Here is an 8,938-nt window from a genome sequence, read left to right as displayed (position 1 = left end):
GTAGTATTGAGATTTTCCAACAAATACCTTAGTAAATATGCATTGCTAGTTGTAAATGATCTCTAGCTTGGTACATTACCGTTTGATACTATGTAGAAAATCTCTAGCTACACTGCTGTTGTGAGTGTGCTAACCAATAAAAGCAACAGTGGAACGAACAGACATGAAGTCAGTTACACATCTGTTAGTAAAATACATTACCTTGTAGAAAAAAAACAGGAGTAATCACTACAATGTACGGCTATAGATTGGCACTTTGTCATAAAGTAAAAGCATTAACCATTCTGGTGAGATAATACACAAGCAACTGCCAGCACAACGTCCCTTTTTAAATCCTAGATGAGTTACACTGGTGATCCTCTCAGTCAGCCTAGTCTAACTCGGTGTGTATTTTGAATTGGGCAACTCAGAAACAGAAAGGGTAACACATTCTGTTCAAGAAAAGCTTCACTCTTTCAAACAAGAGATTTTTAGAGATATTCATAAAATCTTCATCAGACTTTTACTGAGCAACCAGCACTGAAGAGCTTTTTTGTCACAGTGGCAGACACTTTCAACACTTCAATGCAGATAAATCCGAGTTTGTACCCTTAGCACATTAGACAAGGTTGCTTGTGGCAAAGCACATGAAATAGAAATGCTAGGGCTAGCCTTTATTACTCTTTAACAATTTATAGAAGTGTTATCTTGATTTTGCCAAAATGTTAAAAATAAATAACATAACCAACTGTGCTAAGGAGCTAGTTAATTATCTTGCTAAAATTTAGGTTTAGAATGAAATCTGCAAGTTTTAACCTGAGAGAAATAGACAGCCTCCCCTCCCAAAACCAAAAAAATAATAAATCTGTTTTCTGAATAAAAATATTCTGTGAACATTACTGGTATGACTGATTTTAAAGCATTTTTATAACTATGTAACTCATAGTACCTGTGTTTAGTTTAATTCTCCAAGCCATTAATCCTTCATATGGATTAAACTTCTTTGAGACTTTTTATATATATATCTCTCTCTATATATATATGAGTGAGAAAAATAGGTTTTAATACACACTTTTTTTTGCATGTAAGTATCTGCTTCTTTCTTTGCATATGTGTTATCATTTTTGGTAATATGCTTATCTGTGTCCATTTCATAGGCACCCCTTACTACAAACTGGTAACTAGCTACCATGGACAAGGTCTGTGTGCCAACATTTCCTCTCGTGTCAGATCTCCCACTCTTCCTTTGTGGGAATAATCCCACTAACTTCAGTGAGACAAGACGGCTAAGACAGATTCGGGTTTGGCCCATTATATTCTTATGAAATTCTAGTTGAAGATCTGCAGTATGTTAAGTCATAACTATTTTATTAAAAATAGTACCCAAGTACAGACTAAGTCCTAAAAGACTAATGAAGACTAATTGCTGCAAAGAAAACACTCTACCTTAGTCTGAGGAGGTGGATGCCAGGCTTGCTAAATATTTACACAACTAACCATCAAGACTGGGCCTGTAATATTGCCTAAATATATATTTACACATGTTTACAAATTAAAAGCCAAATCCTTTTTCCACTAACATCAATGGGAGTTTTGCCATTGGCTTTGGTGGAGTCAGGGATTCAGTCCAATAGAATAGTTTTGTCAACTGTTATATTTTTCAGAAGAAAAAAAAAGTGTTTCTTCTATTCTTTTTCTTTTAGAACACAGCTAAGGGGAAGACAAAATTTAAACATCTACACTGGACTGATTTTATGTTAAAAGTCTAATGTAAACCTACAAAGCAGGAACATTGAGTTAAGGCTTGAAGCTGATTAGGTTCTAGTTTTAAGTGGAAGGATAAGAAAAGTACAAGGCAAACAATTCCTTTGGAGAAAGTATATTTTGATTACCTCTTCCTTTTATAGTAAAATCATTCCTCACCACACTATGAGTGGACTCCAAGCGTCATTGTTAGCAAGTAAGTCACAAGAACTGAAGCTGAAGTATGGATAAAGCAGCAAGATCATAACACATCAAAGTATCATATACACTGAAGAAATAACTCAGCGTCCTTAGGTGTTTGGGGTTTTTTTTCTATAAAAATTTGATCTATGTAGGACTTCATTCACATGGACACTAACAATGAGGAAGTATTTGCTTTGGCGGTAGTGGATCGCACATCTGTTTAACTTGGTTTGTAATTTTTTAACATAAGGTTTCTCTGTGTTGTACAGATGTGAATCAGGTAGCATTCGACTGTTTTCCCCGCTACTGAGGTGTTCGATGGTCGCTCTCTGCTGGGGTGCTTGTTTCATTGACTTTTGCCACGCAAATCCATTGCTTAGAAGAGCAAGCTTCATTTTTGGACTGGTTTGGTGGGTCTTTTTACTCATTATCAGTCAGCATAAATAATAAATCCAGAAAATGTGCTGTATTTGTTGTTGTTTCCTCCATGTGCTTTTCCTCCATCTAATTTAATGTAAACTTCGTCTCCTGGCTCCAAATGAAGAACCACGCTGTTACTGGCATAGTCGTAGTTCTGATCAGCATCCTGAGCAATCGCGCTAGCTCGAACCTACATAAAATACATAATGAGTGGTTAAGAAAACTCAGATAATTTTTCCTGCATGGTGAAATTAAAGCATATCCTCAACGTTTTATTCAGCATGCGTAAGTTGCCACTTCAAATGTCTGGCAACATATATTGCAGTTTTTTTCCTACGGTTATTGCTTATTTTCTCCTACAATGCAATGTTTGAAACTAAAGCAATAACCTGCTCCTTTCTCAGTCATCTGATTAATGTACAATTGTTTGCACTCCTGTAAATGTTTGGAGCTTTTTAAATTATATGCATAATAATAGCTGGAGTTTGGAGAACTGAATCTGGTCGTCTGCCAGTTCTACATTGGTAGATGTATGTCAGCGGAACATTTGATTGACATTGGCGAGGATCCACAGTGCGGCCCTATTGATACCAGGCTGGACTTTTTCCAGAGGTGATTTATTGTCATACTACTAATAGGATCGTGCTGCAAAAAGAATGCAAAGAGCACACACACGCACCCCCACACATGCACACGCCAATGCATACAAGCAGATAAGGATCCTAGTCGGGGTTTGGAAAAACTGTTATTGCCACATTTCAGTAAGCAAACATTTAATTTCTGTGTGTTGTAAGAGATGCACATTTGAAAAATCACAGGCGAGTCGCTATGTGCTTTAAGAGGTTTTGGAATTTACAAGTAATTGAGGAATTTTCATTTGTAACTTTCACTTAAACATATGTTTTTTCCCATTTCTCCATTGCTGTTCCACTACTGATTAAATTTGACATGACTAGCAAACTGGAAGTAATCTGTAATTTCAAGATGTATGTTGGTTTCCAGCAATGAATAGTCTGTGGCATTGTAAGTCTCCAAATCATTATATATAATTTGACCCTATTTGGTAAAATATTTAAACTTAGTTGTACGTGATTTATTTCAGTGTAACACATCATCTGCTTGTTGCTTGTCTTTGTTCTAGTGTAGTTACAGAGCATTAAGTGATTTACTGGTATTGCAAACCTGAACTAAGTAATAATGCATGACTTGGTGTACTATATGTGTGATTTTATCTGTTCTGAATTGAAAAAATAGGCTATAAGGCTATAAGTCACAATTTTCCATGGATCCCTTTCAAAGTTTAAATGATAAATTCCCAAATTAAATTTTCATGTGATATGATTTCACATTAATATTGAAATGTTAAGAAGGAGAGGGTTCTTTTACCATGCAGGATCTTATGGCATTATGCAGCTTAAAAATCACAGTAGGTGGAAATTCTTTATACATCCTGTAAGAAGAGTGAGAAAGGTTTAAAAGACTTGCAGTAGTGTGACAGACTGCCAATTTAAACTGATACATGGCATGATGATAAACCCCAACTATTTCAGGACTTCTTCATTCTGACTTGCCTGGTATTGTTTACACAGGCGATCTATTTTGCTAGTGTTTAAGCAATAATTATTCTAAGCAGAGGTTATTTCATCTGGATTAATGACTGTCAAAGTGGAGTTGAAGGCTCTGGGCCATTAACCCTGGAAATACCCTCCAAAGAAAATAATGGGCTGAGACTGTTGTTGTAAATGGAAATGGCAAATGAAAAGCCTATAGATGAGGTAGAAAAACTTTCACTGAGAGGTAGTATCTTGCATACTGGCAAACAAAATGGTTTAAATTACTTTCAAAATTTCCATTTACATCCTAATGAAATGCTGCTTTGTGGATTTGTCTAAAATGTAGGGTTTCTGTGGATAGTAAAGGAGAATTCGAATTGTATTGGTGACTGTCCTAAGGGAGTCCACTTATGGACACTGACTACAACAGCAATGGCTATTTCATTTTTAAGATTTCTACATAGTACATACTGGCTGAAGAAAAAAAGATGCTGGGTATTGAAAGTCTAGAAACCAAAGTGTAGATCTTACTGCCCTATGTATAAACAGATGTTCTGTAAACTCCAGTGTGCTATTCTTAGAGGTTTTACCTCCTTGTTTGGTTAGCCCGAGCAATTTCTTTTTAAAGCCTGGGAGAACAGTCTCAAATGAATTCCTAGTGTACTGTTGCAAGAGGGTAAATGTATCTCAAAATTAAACCATTAATGGACTATACATTTCATAAGTTGCATGACTGCCAGGTTGTACACACGTACTAGCTAAGCTATGTGATCTCAGCACTTCTCTGTTCAAGCTTTATAACCATTAACGAAGGCAATGTGTTACCAGTGGAGACCTTGAGGTTCCTCCTGTGCTTTACTTAGGAATGATTTTTTTTTCTGTAAGTCATACACTGTCCAATGTGTATGGTTTGGGTTTTTTCATTGTTAGAAAACACTGAATTTATAATGTTATCTTTGCCGGACTCCATTTAATGACTTTTACTTCCAAAATGTCTGAGTTTTCTTACAAATAATACATAAAGTTAACAGCTATCACATCAGCATTTATGTGTTACGGGTATAAATCATAATCAAAAGGAGACACTGCTGCATTAAAATTGTGCATCAATTTTAAATAGTTTGTATGCAGATATTTACCTAAATGCTTATCTTTGCATAGTTATATATAAATATATACATAGAACCCCTGCCCTTTTCTTTTTCTTTGGATCACTGCAAGTTTGATTTGTGTCATGTCTGGTACTGGAAGTCGTTATATTTGGGAACAGTTAGACTTCAGGCTCAATTTAATATTTATAATTGGTTACTTTTTAAAAAGTACTGGTATGTATTTATTTTTCAGGGTTTGGGAAAATAAACACTTTAAAACATGGTAAATAGGGGTCAAAAATAGATTAATGTTTTAATTGCAAGTAAAATGGTATTCTCCCTGTGGACAATATTGCCTTTGTATGAAGAAATCAAAGTGAATATATTACAATGTACTTTATTAGTCCTGGTTTATCTGCTGAGACAGTATTTATGGTAGACATTTTCTAATTTAATTAATTGCTGCTGATGTCCTCATTATTCTGTTTTCACAGTACTTCTGAGGAGCCATAAACAAAAGGTTAAGTGGCATACCAGATTAATTTACTGGCCGCCGATGCTCCCACCTGCGCGGAGCACAAAGGGCCGTGGAGCGGCGCTCAGCCCCGCCGACCTGCCGGTGCTTCGCGGGGGAGGCGACACGCAAACGAACGAGCAGCTCCGCGACCTGCGAGGCACGGCGGGGACACGGAGACCGACTTTCAGTCCTATGGGCTCGGCGTAGAGCGGATCAAACCGCCCAGCCTACCCCGCCGGAGGGTGAAAAGCCCGGGGAGAGCGGCAGCGCCGGGCTCTGGGCTCCCCCAGCCTGAGAAAGCCGACAGCGCGGCCCCGTAGCCCCCTGCGTGCCGGGACAGCTCAGGCAGTGGAAGACCTGTTGAGCGGCTGGTGCGCGGCTGGTCCCTCGCCCTCCCGCCGCACGGGGGGCCGGGGGCCGGCGGGAGCACCGCCGAGCTCCGGGAGACGCGGTGAAGCCCGGGCACACCGCACTCACCGCCGGGCATCCAGAGCAGGAGGGATGGCGGATGCGCTGGCGGTATCGCTAAGCGCTGTCGTAATTAGAGTCAATCTACCTGTGTTTGTTAACTACGAGTGGAAGAAGCGCAAAACCGCGAAGAACGGCTCCCCGGGGGCCATGTTACACAGCCTCTGCGAGCGCGCTGGCAACGTTTATCCTAATTAAAACGGATGATTCCTCTGTCTTTCAGAAGGTAGCACCGCAAGATCTTTAATTATTTCGAATGTTTCCATCCTCCCGCGGGGGTGCCGGCAGACCTCGGGCCGTGCCTGTGTTTGCCGGACGCCCAGTGTGCCGCCACTGCACATCCGTCAGCCGCCGCCTTCCCCGGCGCTAGCCCGCCAAGGGGCGAGGTCTGCGGGCGCCGACCTCACACGGTTACCGGCTTTCCCTGGCAGAGGGAAGCCTCGCTCCCCGCCCGGGGGCTGAGAGTGTCAAAATCGGCGCCCCGCTGTGTGGGAGCCCCGTCCCGTCCTGCGACTGCTTTCCTCCCACGCACCGCGCCTCTCCCCACGCAGGACCACCCTCACCTGAGCTCACCCGCCGCCCCCGGCTCCCCTTCCTTCCCGGGGGGTTTCCCCTCCCTAGGGGAACGCCCGGCCCCTGCCCGGGATCCGCCCGCGCCCGTGGGGGCAGCGCTGCCGGCGCGACCGCGCCGACCGCTTCCCCGCTCCCGTCCCGACCGGGCCGAGGGCAGCGTACCGCAGCCGCGGGCTGGCCGACACGGGCCGGGACGGCAGCCGGCGCCGGATGGGGGGGCCGGGCGGCGGCCAGGTGCCGCTCTGCGCGTGGGCCGGCCCGTAGAGCGGGCTGGGAGCGGGCGACTCTCGGGGAAAAGAGTGCGTTGAGTCCGCATTCACCCGGCGGCCGGGGGCGGCCTCAGCTCTGCGCGGAACCACCTGCCCCTCAGAGGTCCTCGGGCACCCGAGGCGGAGCTGGGAGGCGCATCGCGCTTCGGCCCCGGCGCTGCCCGCAGGGTCCCCGCCGGCTGCGGGGGCGCGGGCTCCCCTCAGCTCCCCCGGCGGCTTGCGCTGCCCGCGTGCCGCCCTGGCTCGGGCCCCGCTCCCCCGCCCCGCGCCCGCGCCGCCTCCAGCGTCCGCCCGGCTCCCCCTCCCCGCCCGCCGCCGGCTTCCCGCCCTTCCCGCGCCGCTCCGCTCCGCCCGCTCCCCTCAGGGAGTCCGGCTCCGCCCGGGCGCCCACTGTCCTCGCGGCACCCGCTCCCTCAGGAAGTCCGGCTTCCCCGCCGGGCGCCCGCTCCCCTCAAGGAGCCTGGCTTCGCCCGGGCGCCCGCGCCCCTCACGGGCGTCTGCCTCCCTCAAGAAGCCCGGCTCTCCCCGGGCACCTGCTGCCCACAGGTAGCTCTACTCCCCCCGGGCGCCCGCTCCCCTCACGTTACCCGGCTCCCCTCAGGAAGCCCGGCTCTCCGCGGGCGCCCGCTGCCGTCATCTCCCCGGTTCCCCGCCGGCTCCCGGCGCGGCGCCCACCTGGTTGTTCTTGCAGAGGTCAGCCCACATGCTGGTGCCGTCGCCGCCCCGCATGAGCACATGGTAGGTGAAGAAGTAGATGCCGGGGATGGAGCAGGTGAACTTGCCCGTGGTGGGGTCGTAGTGGTTGCCCAGGTTGGTGACCACGTCGTCGAACTTGAGCACTTCGTAGCCCTCGTGCTGCCGCTTGAGGCCCGCGTAGAAGGCGATCTTGGGGACGGTGCTGTAGGTGGCGGCGCTGATGGCCCCCGCCGCGTTCAGCCCCGGCGCCCCGGGGGGGCCCGGCAGGCCCTGCCGCCCCGGCTCGCCCTTCTCACCCGGCGGCCCCACCGGGCCGGGCGGCCCTGGCTCCCCCGGGGGGCCGCGGGGCCCCGCTTTGCCCGGCCGGCCGGCCTCCCCCTTGGGCCCCTGGATGAAGGTGGGCAGGGACTGCATGAGGCCGCGGTCGGGCGTGGCCGCCGTGCTGGGCGCCTTGGTGCCGCCGTAGGGGTCGCAGACCATGCGGCAGGTGCCCAGCATCTCGTAGTGCGCCGAGGTGCCGGCCGAGCTCACCAGCACCGGGATGAGGATGACCAGCAGCAGCACCATCACCACCCCCAGCGCGCCGGCCGCGATCAGCCGCCGCCTGCTGCCCACCAGCCGGCTCAGCGCAGGGCGATCCTCTTGCCTGCTTTTGGACAAAATCTTGATGGTTGGTCGGGGACCTCCTCAGAGCCGAAAAACCGCCGAGCCCGCGCGAGCTCGGCTCCCCTGGGGCTTCGCCGCCCTCCCGCTGCCGGTGGCGGCGGGGGCTCCCGCGGGTCGCGGCGCTCCTCTGCGGCCGCTGCAGCCGCCGGGCGGGAGGGAAGGAGGGAGGGCGAGGGAGAGCTGCCGCCGCGCCCCGGCCGCCCGCACTTTTATGCTCCCGCTGGCGATCGACTTTTTTTTTTTTGCAGGCTGTGCCAGTCCGAGTCAACTTTCGCTGGAACTTGCCTTTCCTCTCGCGATCGCCCCGCTCGCCTCCTCGCTCGCTCGGCCTCTTTTTTTTTTTTTTTTTTATTTCGCAGAGACGACAGTCCTCAGCGGGGACGCGCCTCCCGGCCGCCCCGCGGCCGCCCCGGTGCCCGCTGCCGAGAGCCCGCGCTGCCGCGCCGCGCCGGAGTCGGAGCCGGAGCCGGAGCCGGAGGGAGAGCGGGATCCTGCCGGGGTGCCACCTGCCAGGAGAGGAGGAGGCTGACGAGCGCGCTGGAGCAATTTATAGGCACCCAAAAGCGCAGGGGAAAGGGGAGCTGCTTTGGCATCTCATTCCAGCATCTGCTCTGCTCTTCCCACTCACAGAGAGTTTGGCATTACTCTGGCAGTGTGGGAAATATATATTTTTTTCCTCTCTCCCTCCCCCACCCCTCCCGCAAACGGATGAACAGCGAAATCGTGAGCCTCACTCACTAGCTGCGTCTTGCGATGACA

The 8,938-nt window shown here is 49.1% G+C and overlaps 1 protein-coding gene across 1 annotated transcript; it reads right to left on the bottom strand.

The window, feature by feature from the left end:
• Positions 1–2,356: 2,356 nt before the first annotated feature.
• Positions 2,357–8,080, bottom strand: C1QL3 (complement C1q like 3). Its single transcript, XM_059819027.1, has 2 exons — positions 7,493–8,080; positions 2,357–2,536 (listed from the first exon to the last, which is right to left on the bottom strand). Exons 1-2 carry the CDS (start codon positions 8,078–8,080, stop codon positions 2,357–2,359), a joined length of 768 nt encoding a protein of 255 aa, XP_059675010.1.
• Positions 8,081–8,938: the final 858 nt, after the last annotated feature.

The sequence above is a fragment of the Gavia stellata genome, chromosome 6 (assembly GCF_030936135.1).
Source record: "Gavia stellata isolate bGavSte3 chromosome 6, bGavSte3.hap2, whole genome shotgun sequence".
In the NCBI taxonomy this organism is placed as follows: domain Eukaryota; kingdom Metazoa; phylum Chordata; class Aves; order Gaviiformes; family Gaviidae; genus Gavia; species Gavia stellata.
Note: the sequence above shows the minus strand (reverse complement) of the source record. Positions and strands in the feature narration are given on the sequence as shown.

Excerpts from the sequence above, each read along its gene's own strand:
- C1QL3 (XM_059819027.1), bottom strand. The coding sequence starts at position 8,080 with ATGGTGCTGCTGCTGGTCATCCTCATCCCGGTGCTGGTGAGCTCGGCC. Across the intron at positions 2,537-7,492 it reads ACCTCTGCAAGAACAACCAG|GTTCGAGCTAGCGCGATTGC; the intron begins GTGGGCGCCGCG and ends TATTTTATGTAG.